Here is a 23,262-nt window from a genome sequence, read left to right as displayed (position 1 = left end):
CAGTAAGTTAACCTGTAACTTAGAAAAATTCTATTTTGAATTTATTATTTTTTATTAGAAATAACAGAATTCAATCTGCAATGATTTCAGTGTAATTATTCAGCTTCATTTTACATAACAGCTATAAACTTTTGGGGTGAGGTGGGGTGTCTAGTTTTCTATTCTAATAGATCTATCTAGCATGTTAATTTTCAAAATTCCATAAATAACTATTAATAACAAAAATCATAGTTTTGAATTTTTATAAGGTTTAATGAGGTGTTTTACTGTTGTATGTGTTCTAATCACATCACAGCTAATCAAAATTTTATTTCTCAAAGTTAGACTTCTTTTGTCTCTTAAACATCAAATGATGGCAAAAAGACAATGGATGTATACTGTTTCTAAACAGCAACAAATGTATCAGGCGCCTCCGCCTCCAACTTTCTAAACCTTGGAAGCATCTTTTTTATGAGACCACAGTTTAAACATATCCCAGCTAAGGCCCATTACAAAGAAAGTTAATAACAATGATACAGGAAGTTTCTGGAAGGAGAGTTTCACTACCCACTCTTGAACCCAATCTCTCTAAATCTTTGAGGTTCTGAAATCATGCCATACTAAAAAAAACCAAAGACCAAAAACCAAACACTCCACTGTTATGGTTTACTGGTCCAAGTGAGTTTGTGTATCTGTGTCTTGGGGTTCGTTTCTAACTCCTTATGCATTTGTTTCTTTACCTGTCATAAAACAATACAAAAATTACGTTACACACAGACTCAATCAGAGAGCCTTTGGAGACATGCCTCACGCATGTGACACTGAGACTTGTTTGAGAAGCTTCTCTGTGAACCTTTCTTCTTCACTCAGGCCCTACCTTGTATTCTTGGATAATTCCATTCTGATGGTCTGGAGGAGGAGGATCCCAGGAAACACTAATACTTGTGCTATTGTGGCTTCCAACTGTCAGCACAGTGACAGATTGTGGAGGGGCACTTGGGGCTGCAGAGGAAGTAATTAGAATAAACACAAACTGTAAGTCTTGATGTGCATTAATACCGCTTATAGAATATGAGGATAAGTAGCATGAGGTCTGGTTTCCAGTAGTTCTGAATTTGCATGTATTATTCAACAGTGACAGTTTTTTTTTAATGTCCTTTAAATATAATGGATAGATTTAAAGCAAATACAACAGCTGTATTAATATGTGCTCAATAATAAATTTAACAACTTACATTCTAATGAGTGTTTTCTGTATGCCCAGCGCTGAGCTAAGTGTCATATTTAATTATCACACTAACCTCAAGAAGTAAAAACAACTCTTATCTCAGTTTTACAGAAAAGGAAAGAAGAGAGTACTGTCTAAGAAGAGAGCTGTCTAAGTCAATGGAACACCAAGGCAGAATTTGAACCCAGGGATGTCCGGCTACAGAACTTTGGTTCTTTTGACTCCAATAGGCTCTCTTTCTGGAACAAAACAAAACAAAACAAAACAAAACACCCCTTTCAAAAGTATTCTGAGAGGATGCATTCCTCAAGTTGTCATCAAACGTTTTCTCTGAGTGGTGTCATTAATGACAGTCTTTTTGTTTTGTTTTATTTTGTGTTTAATAAATAAAAATAGAAACACAGCAATAAATTTCACCAATATAAGAAAATATACTTTTTTTCATATTGGGAAAAATAATTAACATATACATAGTCTCATAACGTAAGATTTAAAACTTATATAGATGGGCAAGACTTTCCGAAGTTATAAATGAAAACAGTTCATGTTGGGTCAAATGTGAAATGGATAGGTTTTAATTTCCTATACTTCTCATTCTTTATGGTTTCTCCTATAACTAATTATAATCATACTGAGAAAAGATGAGTGAGAAAAAAAATTTCTGATTTTAGACTGCAGCATCTGCTCTCCAGTCTATCTGAGAGCTGAAAAATACTGATTTACAGGAATTTTATCAATTTTCAGTAAATCTCTGAGTAGGAAAAACAAAATGAAATACCAGTTGAAACAAAAATCAAAGAATTTTGTGGCATTAAAAGATTTCTGTGTAAAAGGATCAATGCTTTCATAACTCTAGAGTTTAATCCTTTCAACATATGTACAATTGAACGGTAAAAGATATTTTAAAAGCCTATTGATAAAGTCTCCCACGTTTAGTAAATTTGTCACTGAGGTATGACCATAGTTGCATCAAGATATTGGATATACACAGACATGGTAGCACAATACCACTCTTTATTATTCCTCTATACGATAACATTGCTCCAACATAGGGCACAATGATATAAATCCAACCACGTGTTCACCAGTGTTGTGGTGCATTGAAAAATAACACTTTTGAAAACTGCTTTCTCATTTGCCTTGCTGCCTGCTTAGAGAGAAGAACATCATTCCCGCTCTCCTGACAGGTCAGTTATTCCAGGGCTCAGCTTCTTTCTACAGATGTGGAAGAGCCCAAATCACTGCTTGTCATTCCCACATGCACCCCAGCTGAGTTCCCGTTTTTTACCTTCCGAAGGCCACATGCATTGGAAATGAACGCATACCGAATGGTGCCAAATGTCTAGTCGAGAGGAAAAGTCTCACTACGGTGAGATTCATTTGTGGAAGGAAGTAGGCTTCAACTATAGCATTCTGTACCAAATTTGCCCACGGCACTCAGGAGTACTACATATTTTCAATATAAAGTAAATTTTAACGGTGGATGAAGATATTATTAATTTTTAGGAATTTTTTCTTTACATATCGTACAAGTAGATTAATGGTATCTTTAAGATAAGTACTACGGCCCATGTCAGTGTATCACATTGTAAACCAGTGTGAACATAACATTTTCACTGGGATGCTGATTAGAAGGTATGTATAACTTAACAGCTCTTTTGTCAAACATGAACATCTACATTAGCATAAGCAACCTACATACATTTTCTTAAGTTGTTCTCATATGGATTTATAAACAATGGCTTTTTACAGAGCTGTGCACATAAAATTAGTAGAAAAGCAGAAAAGGAGGGGGTTATTGTACTTGGCATCCGACTTTTTGTACTTTGATAGTACCATATATTATAAGCCTCTCGTTTAGTGAAGGGGACACTGGTAAATGATTCAAAACCACGTTAACTTCACGTCCATCACAGATTGACTTTAAAGTATCTGTGTGCAAGACAATTTCTAAATGGGGGAGGGGGAGGGAAAGTCACTAATAAGAATGCTATTGCAAACATGCAAGTGGCCTTCTGAATGAGAAATTAGGAGTCAGACTGGCAGAGCCCACAGGGAAGGAGGCTTATAAAAAACAAAACAAAACAGAACATACAAACAAACAAACAGACAAAAACAATGTAATGCTCTGGTACGTCAGAAAAAAAAAAGACAATGAATAGCCTGTGTTCTTGAGTTTCCAGTAGTCTGTCCCTTAATGAAGCCAAATGAGCTCAATCCATATTAAGAAAAATAATATGGGACAATATCATAATCAAATTCCATTGTACTGACAAACTTTGGAGTAAATGTTTACTGAAGAAAAATTCACATTACTTAAATGCCATTTTTAAAAATCTCTCAGATTCTATGGGATTCTCAGAAAAAGGAGAAAATGACACTTCCTGAATTCACTTTTTATATCCTCTCTTGATATTCTTCTAAGGTAGGTGATAAATTAGAACTTCAACAGAAATTGGCTTCGTTATGTTTTAAGTTTGCCTTTTGTTAGAAATCTGAAAACTGACCTTCTTCAGTAGTACGAACTATTTTAGATTCACTATCCATTCCTTGGAACTCATTAAAATATGGTCGAACTTTAATTTCGTAAGTCACCCCCTTTTTCAGGTTGACTAAGACAGCGCTTCTCTCGGTTGGGACTTTGGCATCTAAATTCTGCCATGCTGACGTAGCCTGCAGGCCTGAAGTCTGACGATACATCACTCGATAGCCTTGAATAAACTGGGGCTGGCGATCAACCTGAAAAACACAGCATAAAACCAAATGGAAACATTTTAGATATGACAATGAACCCATCCTCATTTCTCTTGTACCTATTTCAGTCTTCAACTCTCATCTGGGTGACACCACTGCTTGGTAATTTATCTTCCTTCTTCTTGTATCCAATTCCAGTTCTGAATTCACATGGCCCTCAAGTTATTGTTCCCAAAATGAAGAGTGGAACAACTCTCTCTCCTGTTTAAACTACTCCATAGTATCTAAGATATCTGCTTAGTTAATTCAAATTCCTTAAAGTAGCACAAAGGTCTGATAAAGCCCAGACCTGCTGATTTGTCTAGCTTCATTTCTCATCTGTCCATTCTCTTCCTATATTCAACAGTTCCCATTTTTATGATTTGGATATGTAATGTGCTGCTTCTCAGGAATTTCCATTCTTATCTTTTGTCCATTCACTAACGTCTTTACTCACTCAAAACCTTTCTTGAACTCCTACTAATCAAGTTACTGGTTAAACTACATTTATAACTAATACACATAAAAAAATGCTGTGAATGAGATGGACAAGGAGCTAGGAAAACGTGGAGTAGAGAAGAAGTTGACAGAATCAGGAAGGGGAGAAAGCATTTCCCTGAAAAAGAGCAAGTGCTGGGATCTGCAAGGAAAGTAGGATCAATTATTCCTGAGGAAGAAGTGTAGAAACAGCATGTATAAAATTTCTATGGTGGGCTGCCTGGGTGGCTCAGTAGGTTTAGCATCCAACTCTTCATTTGAGGTCAGGATATGACTCCAGGGGCGTGGGTTCGAGCGCTGCATCAGACTCCATGCTAAGTGTGGTGCCTGCCTAAGATTCTCTCTCTCTCTCTCTCTCTCTCTCCTCTCTCCCTCTGCCTGTTCATGCACATGCTCTCTCTCTTTCTCTCTAAAACAACAAGCAAACAAACATTCCTATGGCTGGAGGAAGTATATGAGAAGACTGGGAATTGTGAAGCTAGAGCATCTGTTTTAAAGGAATATGAAGGGGCATCTGAGTGGCTCAGTCAGTTGAGTGACTGACTCTCAATTTAGGCTCAGGTCATGATCTCACAGTTTGTGGGATCGAGCCCTGCATAGAGCTCTGTGCTGACAAGTGTGGAATCTTGATTGATCCCCTCTCTTTCTCTCTGCCCCTCTTCTGTTTTCATTCCCTTTCCCTCTCTCTCAAAATAAATAAACAAACTTTAAAAAGGCATATGAAAAACTCCTACCCACTAGCAAATTATTAAATGAAAGACTTTAATTAATTTACCAGTTTCTAGCTCCTTGAATAGGCCCACTATTGGCACAATTTGATAACTTTCTTGATCCTTTCATTCACTTAAAAGTACAGAGAATAAGCAGCTGTTTTGAATGAAAATCTGAAATTTTGACTCTGAAAACTCATACCAAATAAAAATTTGAAGAAGCTCTATTGTTCACTCATAATAATTACATGAACACTGAATACATAAAAAATGGAACCTACAAATAAAATATGTTCTCCTTATACATTTATTAAACAATCTCTATTGGAGTTTCACCATTATTTCATTTTCAGGGAGAAGAGGATTTTTAGCTTTTAAATATTTTTTAATGGCATTTTTTGTAAGAATTGCTTGATTTAAAAATAACTATCACAGCACCTTCTTCAATTAATTTTCCATAGATTATAGTTTAATAGCCATATTCTAAGAAGCCTTTAACTTGACATATTTCACTGTCAAATAAAGTATAAAACTTAATGGAGAAGAGATGGAAGGGCCTCATTTCAGGAAAAATTGAGAGAGAAGAAATAGAGAAGATGAGGAGGAAAATGGTTATTTCAACTTTTTAAAAACTTCTTCATCCAACTATTAACACATGAATAAAAGGTATTCCCTTATGTATTAACTTCTAACATTTATTTTTTAGTTGCTGCATTTAACAATTATGTTTAAGTGAAAGCAGAAAATTTTAAAACACAGAACCTCAATCAAAATATGGAACAAAGGGGCATTTTTCTATATTTAGAACATCCAAGCTAGAGAATCCATGAAGCCAGTGGGCTGAACATATGTGTTTCTATGTCTATCTAAGTCTTAACACCTTCCTTCATCCACCTCCATCTAATCCTCAAAGACTTTCTGGAATTAGTGCTATACTCATATGAGATTATGTCAAGAAAAGTTATCCCGGCTCTGATGCCAAAGCTCATGATCTTTGAATCTTTATCCATGCTTGGTGTTTGTACCAACAGGCATAATTTTTGAAGCGCAGAAGTTGTTCTGACACTACAAACAAGGCAACTCAAAAGCAAAAGTTAAATTGATGAGAGCCAAAGAGAGATGTCTTCAATCAAAACTGTCAATGTTCAAAAATTCCTTGCAGCATATGTTAAAACAACATTAAGCTGGCATTTTATAAACTTCTCTGCATTCGCTTTAAGTGAATTTATATACTGAAAGAAAGACATAACTCACAATAATAGCTTGTTAATACTGAAAGAAGCAAGCTGTGTTTTTAGGAAGAACATTAAGCAGCTGTTTCCAGATGAAGAGAGTGTGTAAATCAGGGTGAATTGGTTTTATCCATGTTTGGTTTTCATTAATTAAGTGTTTTAGGGACTTTATGAAGCTAATGTTTACTACACAGCATCGCCTTGCTCACTTCAGTGTACATTGCGTTTAACCAGTATATTCTCATGGCCTGCTTAATAACTGAATAGTTTAACTTGGTTTTGTGCAGTTGCAATATTCTTTTCAGAAGAAAATTTGTTGTTACAGGTGGAAGCAGAAATGAAAATGCCAAACATTACCTTTAAAAAACTAGGTGGGATTTGTATTGGATATGTGTTCTGTACCACTGACTTTTAGAGCACATTTTGACAGGTGGTCATTTTCAAGTTAAACCATGTGCTTGTCACTGATTTTATTAAAATTCTGTTTATAAGAAGGAGGATTTTCTTTAGAGTTGATGATAATCAGAGTCCGGCCACAAAACCATGGGTTTACAGAATTTTAAAAATTTGTATTTTCTGAAATAGGAATAAAAAAGCGTTGTCTTCAGGAAAAAGTCAAAGGATGAAGCAAGTTTCCATCTTCCAATCATAAGGTCCCACATGAGCTACAGTTCAGCCTTTTAAATTTTCTAAGCCTCAGTTTTCTTTTCTTTTTTTTTTTTTTTAGAGATGATTATTGTTTTATTTATTTATTTATTTTTTATATAACTTATTGTCAAGGTAGCTAACATACAGTGCATATAGTGTGCTCTTGGCTTTGGGAGTAGATTCCCGTGATTCATCATTTACATACAACACCCAGTTGAGCCTCAGTTTTCTTAATTTGCTCAAATAATATTCATATTACATGGGTCCAGATACAATTAAATGGCTATTATAAGTTAAAGAATTTTGTAAGTTGTAGGGATGCACAATGACAGAGCACCCTTGTTAAGTTAGGGATATGGTAAAGACAAAATAAAGGTCCATGTGACCCTCAAATCAGCATGCCCATAAATGTTTAAGTGAGATGCTTACCACCATCTTTTCAATTTAAAAAAAAATCCACCTCAATTGAAAATTCAAAGTGAATTTTCTTTCGTGAGCTAAGTCTGCTAAGTGGCTGATCTGGATTAAGCTGAGATCTGAAATTCTAGTTTGCCAATGCACACTTTCAATTTCAGTAGCTGTGATGTTTAAAGGGCAAAGGATCTGTGGTTCTTTTTGTCTTTGAACAAAAACAAGACAGACAGACAGACAGACACACACACACACACACACACACACACATGAATAACTGTTTATTAAATAAGAGATTTATTGCTATTTTCTTTGTGAAACATTCATTTTCTTACGATTTTTGCCTACCCTCATTATAAGAGCAGTCATCTTTAGAAAGCACCCATTACTAACTACTGTTATTTCAAGATTAGTCTTGGTAAACCACGTCAGCTGGCCTCCAAATCTAAATACATGGGTTGGGGGATATATTTCTTTTCTCTAATATCACATCTGTAATTCAGATACTAACAGTGTAATAATTTATTTATTTATTTTTATTTATTTATTTTTTAACATGAAATTTATTGTCAAATTGGTTTCCATACAACACCCAGTGCTCATCCCAACAGGTGCCTTCCTCAATGCCCATCACCCAGCCCCCCCCCCACCCCCCATCAACCCTCAGTTCATTCTCAGTTTTTAAGAGTCTCTTATGGTTTGGCTCTCTCCTTCTCTAAGTTTTTTCCCCTTCCCCTCCCCCATGGTCTTCTGTTAAGTTTCTCAGGATCCACACAGTGTAATAATTTAAAGAACATATACATTTAGCAGTTGAAAATATGACATGGAAGTAAAACATTTGGCTATAATTTCTTTAGCAACTGACCCCTCCCCCAGTCTGACTTTAGTTCACTAAAGTTACCTCTCAGATACACACTTACCTCATGTGTAACTACTGATTCGTGGGGAACAATACCCTGTGATATAACTGAACACTTTCTTTTTTAAAACAAAAATAAAAATGTATTAAAACAACTGATCTGATCATTCAACAGACAGTAATTGAAAGGGCATTCTGTAATAGATGCTCTGCCATGAAAACACAAAAATGAAAAACATGGACTCCAGACTCACAGAAGCCAAACTCATGAGAGAGAAAGATAGGCAAACTAATAATGACAAGCTTCGTGGGACACAGAGATGAATATGACAAGGTTCCTCTCCTGGAAGAACTCCAGACTACAGACCTGCAATTTTCATCTAATTTGATTTATTCTTTTAAACTCAGTGACTTTTAAAGTGATTAACTTCATAAACATAATGACTTTGATTCTTACTCAAATAATTTCCACATTTAGAAGCAGCTTAAAAGAAGTCCTTTCAAAACTCCCCACAGAGCTGAGACTTTTTCAATTGAGACTGAAGAAAAATCTGTTTTAAAAATACAACTATTTGCTTGGCATTTTAGTTTTATATTTGGCCAAAGTTACAGAGAGATGGAAGAGGCATGTCAGATACTACCCCTCCTGTGCCACTGGAAAAATGATGAGGTCATTACGTTCCTTCCATGGGAGTAGAAGAACAGAAATCATTACACACAGAAAACAGGATAAGTCTATGCAAAATAATGTTAAAAATGGAATCAGAAACAATGTAGTCTTAAATAATTATTATACACTTAGTTTTATTGTCGTTGAAGTGTTATCCACTTTTGTACTCATAGGCCAAAATTTTGATCATGTGATCTGGCTTAAGAAGTAACAAAATGTCCCCATCTAGGACCTAATGCCAAATCAATTCCACCATTAAAAGGTAGGCCTTCTGAATATATATTTGTCTACAGTTTATCTTTAAAGTAAAAAAAAAAACACATACACAAAAGTATATTTAAAGTAAATAAATTCTAATCCTATTTTTACAGGTGTGGGATATTGGGAATATTGTCCAACCCGAATACATTGGCTTCCTTTTATAAAGTTGTAGAAGTACACTAACCAGCCTTAAATGTTATTTTGGGTTTTCCTGTTCTAATATGATAATGCCTTCATATTTCCCCATATAGTTGAAAATAAGTGGTGATGCTTTTTCTGGTGCCTGAAGATAGAGTTAATCACTTCTTCTTTGATTGAAACCTCTCTATAGGGTACATATATGCCTGTTATGGCTCTTATCCCTGTCTATTGTCATTAAGCATTTCCATGTTTTTCTCAAGTAGATTTATGTTTTTTTGATAGTTCTCCACCAGATCTAGTATAAAATTGGCCCACAAAAAATGTTTGTTGAGTTGGATTTGTTCAATGGATTTATTACTGAGGGGACACTGGAATAATTCTCTTTAATGTTATTTTATACTTCAAATATAATTAAGAACTGATGAAAAATAGCCAGTTTTCCTTTCTCAGCTCCCTTTTTGATGGAGTTGATAAACGGTTATTTCCCTAAAGAAACATGGACTTTAAAAGAGGATGGTGAAAATCCAATTTCTTCTTACTTAGTCATTCTTTTACTACAACAAAAGAGCAATAATAGTGACAAAATTATAGTCTCCCAGTTAATATTAAAATTAAAGTAAAAATTTTGTAAGTATCTGTACCTCAAATGTCCATTACTTATACAATACACAAGATCTATCACAGACATAGAGGGCTTAAAGAAGTTGTGGTCTTCTAACATCCTGATATATTATGGATTTTTAGAGGTTATAATAGAGAAATCTTAGATATAAATAAGACGTTGGCACTAACTATGTTATGCACAGGGAAGAACATTATCTGGCTCTTCTCAAAACACAGACACATACATAGATACAAACACATATACACAAATGTTAGTATTCTCTAATATGACTAATGTGGCTATTTTTACACTATTTGTTGTTTTTACTCTAGTGGCTACCAAGTGATCAAAACATTTTGCATTTTATATAACAGTGGGTAGGTTGACATTTAACAATGATGGAATTGAATATTCCTAACTTATACTAACATATCAACTTGCTTCTTAAAATCCATTACTTTCTTACTATATATGTCCAATTATTAAAATCATATTCATGTTTTGGTGCTGCTACTTGAGATTCGGCTAAAAGAATGTACAGATGATTTATTTAAATTCAGAAAGAAACTCGGTCAAATTAAAAATTTTTGTGCTTCAAATGACACCACTAAGAAAGTCAAAACCAACCCACAGAAAAGGTATTTATTGACAAAAAACATTTACAAATAATATATCTGATAAGTGGTTTGTATCCAATATATAACAAGCACAAGTCTAAAATAAGGACAAACAGCCCAACTTAAAAATGAGCAAGGAATTTGAACAGACATTTCTGTAAAGAAGATATACAAATGTTCAAGCACATGAAAAGATGGAAAACATCATTAGTTATTAAAGAAATGCAAGTGAAAACCACAAAGATATTCCACTTACACCTACTAGAATGGTTATAATGAAATAGAAGATAACAAGTGTTGAGGAAGCTGTGAGAGAAATTGGTGAGGTTGTGGAAGAAACGAATTTTCAAGCATTGCTGGTGAAAACAAAATGGTATAACCACTTGTGAAAACATTTTGGCAGTTGATCCAAATGTTACAGAGTTATCATTTTACTCAGCAATTCCTAGGTAGATACCAAGAGAAATTAAAACACATGAGAGAAATGAAAACATATGTCAACATGTACTCAAATGTTTATGGCCCCCTCGTTCATAGTAGCCCCAAATGGAAACAACTGAAAGGTGCATCAGGCTATGAATAAACAGAGTATGTGATGCATCTGTGTGATGGAATGCTATCCAGTAATAAAAAGGAACAAAGTACTGATACATATATTACAACCTGTTTGAACCTGGAAAACCTGACACTGAGTGAAAGAAGCAGGACACAAAAGACTACACATTGCCTGATTTCATTCATATGAGAGGAACAGGCACATCTACAGAGGCAGAGAGTAGATCGGTGCTTGCAAAGGGCTAAAGCAGGGGGAATGGAGGAGGCACTCCCAACGAACACAGAGTTCTTTCTATTTTCGGATGATAAAATGTCCTAAAGTCAGATTTTGAGGATGATTGCACAATTCTGTAAATAGAGTGAAAACAGAGCTGTACACCCTAACTCTGATAGGTTAATTATATCTCAGTAAAGCTTTTAAAAAATAAGATGAAACACACCATAGTTCTATTGCAAACTATCTTACTCTTCCATTCTATTGAATATTTTTCTTTTTTGCCATTGATTCCACCTTGATTTAAATGATGAGGGCTTCTATTACTATTTGTGTGTTGATTCTCATTTTCCTTGTTGGATTTGTTTTCTCAAAGGAATAAAAGAAAGTGCCATTAATACTGCCTTTGAAACTTACCGTCCACGTGACTTGAACAGTGGTGGGAGTCAACACAACTGGAGTATGGAGACGGACAATGACATCTCCCAGTTCTTTCTGTACTTGTCTATGGTCCACTCCTTGTGCTGGTGGGCTGATATCTACAGAGATAACCATTCCCAATAGTTAAAAATTCATCGTAAAATTCCAATTTGTATTGTATAAGACAATATTATAGGTCATTATAAATAATTGCAGAGGAAAAAATTGAAACCTTTATTGACAAACAACACAACAACAACAACATTAGAGCACATTTATATACATACCACCCAGGGGCTAGGACATAATTTGAGAGATGATATTTATCTTTCCTAAAACAATATTAATAAAAGTGTTCATAATCTCTTACTCCCTTCAAATACATTGTTGTGGAAGATCTATTATTTGCTTATTAAGGAATAAAGTATATGCCATAAGACTTCTTTAGGAACATGAGTTTTCTATAGATGCGGGCATATGGAAGGACTTTCCTGAGTAGTTAAGGGAGCAATATCTGAAAACTGCTGTTTAGGAATTTGTTTAATCCCTTTTCCCAATTGGAAGACTGTGTGTTCTTACTCCTTGACCTATTCCAGACTGGAAGCATGGAAATAACATAATCAGGGGAAACTGAGAAGTGAATTATGTCACAAATGGTTAACAAAGTGAGTGAAAGAAGGGAAAATGCCCCTCGCCCTCCAAATTCACAAAAATATTTTGACTGAAAAAAGTAGAATACTGATAAACTGTTCTAGAGTAATAAACTTTGAGCAGGACTTCAATATCTGACAAATAAAAAAGGAATTCAGCTGCTTTTTGGAAGTGATAAGAGAGAGGAGAGGGAAAAATCATTGCAATATTTAGAATGATATACTCTCAGCCATATATTGTTTGGCCCTGTATCCGTCATTCATATAATACTACTCTATTGTTCCATACAATGGTTTATATCCTATGTACCATTAAGAAAAAAACTAAGATAAATTACAGACATTCAATTCATCAAATTGATATCACAGACTAAATTTCACACATACTCAAATCAACTACTTTAACTGGTGCACAGCAATATTAAGTTGAATTCTTTTTTCTCCAACTATTTTTTTTTTTTTATTTTTTTTTTCTCCAACTCTCTTTCAAGGAAGGAGTCTAATTTGAAATAATTCATTTTTAATCCTGTTTTCTCCTATTTTCTCAGGCCACAATACAACACTCTTGCAAAAATATTTTTAAGTGCATATTTCAGTCATAACTTAAATTGGGTACACTAACTTAAATTGGGACATCAATAGTGAAGAGGGTGAGGGTTATGGGCAAAATGGGTGACGGGGAGTGGGAGGTACAGGCTTTAGTTATTAAACGAATAAGTCATGGAATAAAAGCTATAGCATAGGGCACATAACCACCAGAAAACAAATTGGCGGTTGCCAGATGGGAGGGGGATATGGATGAAATAGGTGAAGGGGAATGAGTACACATATTTTGATGAGTGATGAGTAATGTATAGAATTATTGAATCATAATATTGTATACGTAAAACTAATATAACACTGAATGCTAATTATGTTCAAATTTAAAAATAAATTAATATATATTTTTAAGCCACAGAATAGGGAACATAGTCAATGATGTTATGATAGTGCTGTATGGTGACAGATGGGTAGCTACTCTCGTGGTGAGCATAGCATAATACAGAGATGATGGCTCACTATGTCGTACACCTGAAACTAATGTAACATTGTGTGTCAACTATACTCAAAAAAATTCAAAAAAGAAAATAAAATTCTCAAGGATCTTAGCATGACTTGGAAGAATGCATTAATTTGGCATTAGCATTTGGTATATAATTAAAGTGTTGCCTTTATTAGTATTTGGAATTTATATCAATAATTTACAAACTTGATTATAATTAAAACAGGATTAAAATATCTTAGAACTCTTCTGCTGTTTTCCAACCCTCTGTACCAATCTGAGTAAAGCACAAACTTATCTCATGACTCAGGATATATATTTGTTGCTATTATCTGGAAAATGTAAATGTAAGTAATAAAAAAAAAAATGAGTGAAAAAACCAGGACATTAATATTTGGGAACTACACTTTGGTGACTTTCTCCCCAGTTCCAGTGTTTTTCATCCTTAACATAAATAGCATAACTAGTTTTACTTCATTTAGGAAAAAAAACATATTAATAATATTATATGAATAATATTGACCTTTGCTGTCACATCTATGGTCTCCTGTGATATTGACAGGACAAGTATTTGCTGCCTTTCTAAAATAAAAGATTTCTTTTTTTTTTTTTTTTTTTTTTTTAAATTTTTTTTTCCAACGTTTTTTATTTATTTTTGGGACAGAGAGAGACAGAGCATGAACGGGGGAGGGGCAGAGAGAGAGAGGGAGACACAGAATCGGAAACAGGCTCCAGGCTCCGAGCCATCAGCCCAGCGCCTGACGCGGGGCTCAGAGCCTGACGCGGGGCTCGAACTCACGGACCGTGAGATCGTGACCTGGCTGAAGTCGGACGCTTAACCGACTGCGCCACCCAGGCGCCCCTAAAATAAAAGATTTCTAAGTTCTATGGTACTTAGTATCTTAAAGTATATTTAAAAATATCTTTAATATCTTTAAAAATGATGTTAATATCTTTAATATTTTAAAAATAAGAGCTCACACAGCAAAGTATTCTTTGAAAAGAAGTGCTTTGCTGAATGCAAAGCTGTTAAAAGTATGATGTCAAAAAATGATCCTGCCATTCAGACACAAAACATGAGTTTTCCTATTAAATATCTGTTAAGAGAACATAAGTCTTTTGCTCTATGTAGTCTCTCAACTGGAACAAGCCAGATCACAAACAACTTTTCATTAATCTTTTTTGACCTTTTCACCAAGAAGTTATTTTATGAGTCAAGATTTAGTGTCTGGCAGTTATGGAATGATCAAGAAGGTCTGCCGGATATAATCACAGCAAGAGTCTCCCCCATCCTGTTATCTTCCACCTTTCACTGCAACTGCACACAAAAACTGACTCTTTCTCTCTACACTAGTAAAAATGACCTTGTTACTGTAATTTCTTGAGTGAAAACCATATATGTCGTCAAGTTCAATAATTTAATTTACTCATTAAATCCAGACACACTAAAGGAGACTGGATCTAAGGAAGGTAAAATATAACCAGTTTCAGATCTTCAAATTCCTTGTTGTACTTTTTCTTTCTCTAGAGACAGGTTCTTTACCTACAGGCCCTTTATCATCATGGAAAATTAATCACATTACTGCTTAGAGAACAATAGCAAAGTGGCATTCCCTCCTCCCTTGACTGTCATCATGTCAGCAACGTTACAAAATCACGTGGTGACTTTATTTCACTTGATTCCTTGGCGCCCTTCTCTGTTATAATAGCACGCTAGTTACTATCACTGAACTACATTGTAATTATAATAATATTTTTATGGCTGTATGGTGCTTTTCATTGCATAAAAATACTACTTTGAATTATATCCTGTTCAAAGCCTTTTACAAATAAGAAATAATTAACCCTTTCTCAAGAACCCTGTGGGAAGCAGGTTGTAACAAATAATAAAGCCATAGTGTCTGCTTTATTATTTCCATCTACTACTAGTAGGAAGGGAAATTGTAATGCAACATCCTGTATTAACCCCTAGACTTCATGACATCTTAATTTGAAGAGACAGGCTAATAAAGATTAGAAGAAAAACTTCAGTTTTGAGATTATAATATGCTGGGTGGTTTTTTTTTGAGTTTTTATTTAAATTCCAATTAGTTAACATACAATGTATATTAGTTTCTGGTGTACAGTATAGTGATTCAACACTTCCTATACAACACCTGGTGCTCATCACAGCAGGTGTATTCCTATATCCCCATCAGCTCTTTTACCCATCCCCCCTCCTAGCTTCCCTTCGGTAACCATCAAGTTATTCTCTATAGTTGAGTCTGCTTCTTGGTTGGCCTCCCTCTCTCTTTTTTCTTTCCTTTGCTTGTTTGTTTTGTTCTTTAAATATTTTTTTTATTAGCCAAAGGAATCACATACCTCACAAAGAAAACTTGATTTACTCCTTTCTGAAACAAATTGCTCCTTTAACCATCTGATAAAAGACACTACAGGGATGCTTGTCAAACTTGACCAAACATCACCTGGAGAGCATCTTACCACAGACTGCAGGGCTGCACCCCCAGAGCTTCTGAACTGCGGATCAAGAGTCTGCCTTTCTAACATGGTCCTACGTGATGCAGATACTGCTTCTGTAGGAACTACACCTGGAGACTCTCTGCACTAAAAACAGAATTCTTGAACACTACGAGTAATGATGATATCCCTATCTGGGCATTGTATCCATTAAAGATCAGTTTTTGCTATTGCAAAATTAGTTTCAAAAGCGGCACATGTTTCCTCCCTTTGAAATATGGTAAAGCCCTAACTTAGGTGATTTACTCTTACTATGTATATGGACCCAATTATTTTGTTTATCTTTTACTAAACAGACCCTGACAATTCCCAGAAGAGGACACAGTCACCAAGGTGAACAGCAAGTTCCTTTCCCTGGATCAGGTCTAATGAATCATTGTAATAAGTGATCAGACACATGTATCTTTCCTCACACAATCCCTTTGTTCTCAAAGATCTGCTTAATGCCTCCTTCCAGAACCAGTCATGTTTACAGCTATTGAAATTACCTTGTGTGCGCACAGGATCTGACATCGGGCTCGGGTCGCTCAGACCTTGGGGGTTGATTGCTCTGACCATGAATAAATAGATCGTGTTGGGCCGCAGGCCTCTCACTGTAAAGAGGGTGGTCTTCACATGGTTTGCCACTGTCTGCCAGCTATTGCTCACGGATTGGCTGAAACATGAACAGGACTTCCATTTAAAGAACTGTCTTAAAGGTATCGGAAATGGAGTTGGGCATCAATGACAAAAGTTAATGGCTGAAAATTAAACACACACACGCACAACACTTGAAGTGTTAAGCCCAATAAATGAAACATTTGGATGATTTCTGTTTATTCAACAACAAAGCCGAGCCCACCTAACGGAAGTGCCATGCACAACAAAATTAAACTCAGCCCAGGAGATGTGACAGCACTTTGCTAATGCACAGCAGCCCACTAAATGAATACCTGTAAAAGGAACAGAGGCCAAGATCACAACATCAAGTTTATACAATAAATATGGTCCTCGTAAATGTATATATATATATACCTTGAAAAGAATTAACCTGTAGAAAGAATAAATGGACTACAGAGTAAATTATGCCAATACATTTTCCTGTTACAAGGTGTGTTTTCTTTTGCATCAATTCCACATGCAATATTATAATAGAGCCTTCTAAAACTACATATCTGTAAAAGAAGAAAGGAAGCACGTAAGGAATATTTTCCCTTGGTCACATTTTTAATAAAATTGTACATTACATAGTACTGTGATTTCTCATCTTCAAATGGTGAAATACCTCTGAAAATATGTGTGGAAACCCCTTAGCAGCCACTTACAGATGGGATGCCCATTTAGAAAATTTTGTCTAGAGACAAATGCTGTTTTTGTTCATAACGAGAAGAAAATTGTGATTTTTTCAGGGCCGACCATTTACTTTTCAGCAGTTCTTATATATTAAAGCATGAAAATTATAGAAAAATAGTATTTTGAAAGTTGGACATGACATATTTATTGATCATTACCTTAAATAGATTAGGGAAGCCTAAAATGAAAGTAATGATTTGTCCTAATGCTTGAAAATGACAGTGGCTATCACTATCTTTATAAAGGCAAATCAAAGCACATTGAAACAATGCAAACTTCATTTTCTCATTTGTATAAATATTTTATTAAATTTTCATGGTGATTGTATCATGACATTTGCTAATTTATAGTCTATATCCTTACGTTGATGAAATTTTTTTTTTCAAATAGCAATTGGGCATATCTTTGTTTTAGCAACCAGAAGTACATGGAATCAATTCTGTAGCTGTAGTTTTTCATCTTAAAGGCATATCCAATTAATGTATTAAAATATAGAGCATAAAAACAATGGAATGACTTTAAGTTCTGCTTTAATTATTAGGAAGCAAGTTTCCAGGGTTTCATGCCTCAATAAATATTGCAGAACTTAAAAATGTCTGTGCCCAATTGAATTACTTTCTGCCTAGTTCTAATGACAATAATCTCATCTTAAATCTTTACAATGGTCAGGGTAAAGAAGGGATCTATATGATTATGTCATGAGCTAGATCCCCATAGGCTTAGGCATGGGTAATGCATAATTTAATCCTATAATCAACTTATAAATGAAAGAATAACAACAACAACAAAAAACTAGAGTATATCCTTGAATAAAATCAGATATAAAAGATAAGTACTGAAAATGCACTGTTAAACATGTTCTTAAGATAAAACAGCAGGATAGCTCACATGAGATTTTAGGATATAGGAGCTAAAGCAAAAACCCATGGAGAAAAGAAAAGGAAGTGTCCCATACCTGAAAGCCTCAATGATATATGCACTTGCTGGAAAGGCTCCAGGGGTACCTGGTTGCCAGGACAAGGTGACACTGTTCTTAGTAACATCAGTGACCTGTGGTTTGGATGGTGGCCCTGGCAGGTCACTTAAATCATAATTTTTACTGATTGTTGCTCCAGAGTCTATAGAGGACAAACAGAAAATGCTTCATTCCTGATTGCATATACTGACATAATACTTAAAAACAGGAAAAACAGTCTGTTAAAGAAATTGACCTAGACAATGAGCAGTTCATTTTCATGAATCAAAAGTATATAAATGAATATTTGCTTTTCCTACATGTTACCAAATGCTTACTTTCACATAAGCTCTAGAATTGCTTATTCTTCAGAGAGAGATAATAAATACACTTATCAAGGACAAAAAGCAAGAAAATCTCTCCCCTTAACTATATCAGATTGCATATATGCAATGTTTTGTGGAGGAATTGAAAAGTGGCATACGACTTAGTTTTTACATTCAATGAATTTAAAATCTGAATCTGAATCTTCAACTGTTATTTGGTAATGAGCTAATCACTAAAATGGACTCGAGTTTTCTTCTGTTAAGGTAATTCCCAAGGACTCACCAGTCACATCCAGCACAGCACTCCAGGAAGTCTCCCCACTTGAACTTGTAGCCACACAAGTATAAGTACCAGTATCAGAAATCTAGTGTGCAAGGGAGGGAGAGAATTCAACTCTTTCAATTAATTTGTATTTCGTCAATCTCAACAAGGTAACATTTAATTTCTTAAAATGTGGTATGTCATTTAGCTGTCAAAATTATTCATTAGAATGAATCACAGGTACACATAAAATATTAAAATAAACTCATATAATATATTATTTTATTCATAAAAGGAATTCAATGATTTTTTATTATACTTCTACAATTAAATGTTATTTGTCTGGTAAACTCTCTTTGACCCTCTTGCCTCTGTGGTAATGCCCTTATCTTTGTATAACTCCAATTTATAATGCGGCTTCGCTGTGTGAGAGTTACATGCAGGCAACTCAGGACAGAACTTTTCAGAATCTTATAAATATTCAGAGATGAGAAATGCAAAGCTGTCCTCTCTATCTCCAATACATTATGTTTCAATGGAGAAAATGTACTCAGGAGTAAATAAGCACTGAAATAACACGGGGCTGGTCTTCTTTTTTTTAAGACATGGAGAAAGTGAAGAAGGAAAACACACACACACACACACACACACACACACACACACACACACACAAAACCTAAGCAACTAAATCTCTCCCCATAAATAAATTAGTATTCACTTATATTTAAGTTGTAGTAGTGTGACAGAGAATGAAATAAAGTTGTATCATTAAAAACCAAACAAACCATGTCTATGGAATCATTGCACTTTAGAGCTGAAAGGGACCATGCAAATAACTCATTCATAACTCTTTGAAGCGTACTTAAAAATTGTCATTTCATCGGTCACTTAAACTGTTTTTGTTATTCATTTGAAGAGTGGCAAAAGATTTTTAAAGTAGTTGATAATACAATCAGTTTGATCACCAAACTGAATGAGGCAGGTCGTCTGACATAAGATTAAAATTCTGTGATAAGGATGAGTCTAATTGTTGATGAAATCTGAGAGTTCATGGAATATACCTGCTGGGTTCAAAATGTAAGTGTATTGGTGACTCAACCTTCCACAACTAAATCTCAGGTAAATTATTAGTGCATGGATGTTACTGCTGTGCCACTGTTTTAATTGATTTTAAATGTCATTATGTATTGTAACTTGAGTTTCAAAGTGCTCATCATTCGAATGGCACATCATTCTTTGCCATGTTATCTTCATACAATTGTCTTCTATTATACAGCAGGATGATGGGGGATAGCCACTGTAGAAAGAGCCATTCTTTCAAATGTGGCTGTGCATGCATTATAGTCATTAGAAATCTCTCCATTTAAGAAGCATCACTCACAAACTAAATATAATGAGCCAAGGTTGGATTTTAATGTGATGTTCATTTGAATATGGTCTGTGAAAGAGTAAAGAATTTGCATTTTATTATAGCTGTTGAACTAAAATGTAGCACTTGTTATTATGTGCAAATGCTAAAATAAGTGTATGTAGGTAATGCTTCTTAACTACATCTCCTTGTCATTGTGTAGAGACACGGTCTGACATTAGCTGTGGTAGGTAGGTTTTAATGAGTATGGGAATATTCTACTTCTCGAAAGACACAGATTCAGTTACCAATTAGCTGGACTATGAGAATACAGTGTTCATCACGTTATTTTTCCCCCCTTGCATTAAGTACCAGAAAGAAGAAAGAAAGAAAAAGAAAGAAAGAAAGAAAGAAAGAAAGAAAGAAAGAAAGAAAGAAAGAAACGGTGAGACACAAAGGAATATGACCTACAGAAACCCTCTCTTGACTATACGAATGAAGTACTGTAAAGCACATTTTTAGCTCCCTTTAAAGACAGTCATTTCACAGAAAAAGAACAACATTTTCATACTGGAGTTTATCAAAAGCAATATCTGAAGCTGAAATATCATTGCTAAAAACTCACTCCTGCATTACCATCATCGCCACTGCATTCATTTTTATTCCTTTAACTTTAAATATTTTCTTTTCAGGTACTTCATATCTCTTCTATCCTTCTCTCTTTATCTTTAACCAAGTGCTTTAAAAAAATTAATGTGCTGGCACACTCTATCACCTGCTTTTCTCCTCGTGTGGTTGGCTGTCGACAAGCCTCCAGGAGTTTGCATCCCAGAGAGACTGCTCAGAAGCCTGTCACAGGGCTCGAAGTTTGTTTGACATCATCAAGCACCTACCTTTAATTGCTTCTTTCAAACACTACTGGGGATCTTGACTATTCAAGCACACCCTTTAATTCAGCAGTACAGTGAAAATGCATTAACCTCCATGGCCCAAGACTGACTTTAGCCCAAAGAGAGAGGTTAAAGTGTTTACTCAAGGAGAGTTGGCATTAATTTTTTAATAACTCCCATTTGTTCAAAGAAGGTTAACAATTAATTTACTATCAATAAAAAGGCTAAAATCTGTACTAATTTACTTTTCTTTTAAGTTAATTTGACAGTATTTTTCTAGTTAAAGCGATAATTAATGCTTATGTCTTAAAATGAAAAAAAACTATATATTAATGTTATTAACAAATACACAAATTAACAAAAGTTTGTGTGTTTGTGTATGTACATACTGCAAAAAGAGTTCTTCCTTTTTTGTATATGTCTGTGTGATACACTGATAAATACCAAATTAAGAAGTGATTGTAAATGTATCTGTATTTTAAGATAATAATCCATGTTGTAATTGTTTAAAAATACATGTTACAAAAAATATTTTATCTTCTTCTCCTAGTTTCTGAATGCTAAAATTCAGCATTGTTTTTCCCACTTTTTTTTATCTTGGTTCTACTTAAACATTTTTTGTTTGTTTAACATTTATTCATTTTTGAAAGGCAGAGAGAGACAGAGCGCGAATGGGGAGGGGCAGAGAGCGAGGGAGACACAGAAACAGAAGCAAGCTCCAGGCTCTGAGCACAGGGCTTGAACTCACGGACCGCGAGATCATGACCTGAGCCAAGGTTGGCCACTTAACCAACTGAGCCACCCAGGCACCCCTCTTGGTTCTACTTAGATACCAGATCCTACTAATTGTTCATTCACCAAATAATTTTTAATTAATTTTTGTTCATGCACTATTATATCTTATTTCTGGTTCTCATTCACAATCTTTTGATTATTCTAGCATGTTCTTCTATTTTAGTGTAGTGATTGCCACATGGAGGGGAGGCTGTCTACATTTTGTTGAATGAAGTGAATATACTTGTAGAAGGTGGGTGGTCCCCATGATAACATCCAACTGGTATTCACATCTTGTATAATCAAGTCCTCACCATGAATGTGTGTGGGAACTGTTGACTTGCTTCTGGACAAAAGAATACAGCAAGGGTGATAGGATGTCAATTTGTGATGCATAAGATGTCACATCTTATGTTACATAATATTATAATGCCTGTCTTGCTAGAAGGCTCTGTACTTTCTTGAGTTTCAGGAAGCAAGTAGTCATAATGGGAATATCAGTATGGCAAGGAACTAAAGGCAGCCTTCAGTAAACAGCAAATAAGAAGCTGAGGTAATCAGTATGGTAGCCATAAGAAACTAAATGCTGTCAACAATCATGTTGCTCAGAGTCAACCCTATCCCCAGTCAATCTTCAGATGAGACCACAACCCTGATACCCGATTGTAACTTTGTGACACCTGGAAGTAGAAGACCCGGTTAAGTCATGCCCAGACTCCTAACCCCACAGAAACTATGAGAGTAACTCTATGTTCCTTTAAGCCTTTAAATGTTTGCTAATATTGTTAAATAGCAGTAGACAGCTAATACGATATTCAGAAATAGGCATTTGAGTTGCTTTTGAAGTACGTTTAATATGTTAAGTTGGCAGGAATGGTCATTCTCTAGCACATCATCTTCTGTTAAAAGAACAACAATGACTTGTCCTTGCCCACAGGTTTAAATCTATACTCCAGAGCAACTTAACCAAAAATGTAAGATTTTCCACCCACTAGCCAAAGCTGCCTTTTATGTACTCAATCTTACCTGTAGTTTTTTCCACATAATAGTTTGGCCAAGCCAATTTATCCACAATTCCTTGAAAGCTTCCTTTACTCAAGAGAGTAAATCAGAAGCATTTGACACTTTCCAATTATAAATATCCTATTACTATCATTAACTTCATGTGTTTATGATTTTTAGCTTTATCATTTGGGTAAGTGTGAGCTGGGATGAAAGAATAAAAAGTTTCTAGGTCTGTTATGAACTTATCACCAACATAAGGACTTTCCTTCTAATTTCAATTCATCATTTGTAAAATAAGATATAACATGGCCTACCACAAAAGGTAGAGCAACTGTACTAGTCTGTGAGATTTTAAGTTCACAAAGCAATTTTTCCCTAGGG

General features: G+C 34.9%; 1 protein-coding gene across 19 annotated transcripts in view; it reads right to left on the bottom strand.

The window, feature by feature from the left end:
- Positions 1-23,262, bottom strand: part of ROBO2 (roundabout guidance receptor 2) — a 1,697,359-nt gene that overhangs the window by 80,084 nt on the left and 1,594,013 nt on the right. For all 19 annotated transcript variants that reach the window (XM_060640255.3, XM_078452891.2, XM_060640254.3 and 16 more), the window contains 6 exons: positions 18,886-18,967; positions 18,277-18,439; positions 16,478-16,644; positions 11,778-11,899; positions 3,715-3,946; positions 857-981 (listed from right to left, as the gene is read on the bottom strand). In XM_060640255.3, coding sequence (XP_060496238.1) covers positions 857-981; positions 3,715-3,946; positions 11,778-11,899; positions 16,478-16,644; positions 18,277-18,439; positions 18,886-18,967 — 891 coding nt within the window. The remainder of the gene's footprint in view (positions 1-856; positions 982-3,714; positions 3,947-11,777; positions 11,900-16,477; positions 16,645-18,276; positions 18,440-18,885; positions 18,968-23,262) is intronic.

This window comes from Panthera onca, chromosome C2, assembly GCF_046562875.1.
Source record: "Panthera onca isolate mPanOnc1 chromosome C2, mPanOnc1 haplotype 2, whole genome shotgun sequence".
Lineage (NCBI taxonomy): Eukaryota > Metazoa > Chordata > Mammalia > Carnivora > Felidae > Panthera > Panthera onca.
Note: the sequence above shows the minus strand (reverse complement) of the source record. Positions and strands in the feature narration are given on the sequence as shown.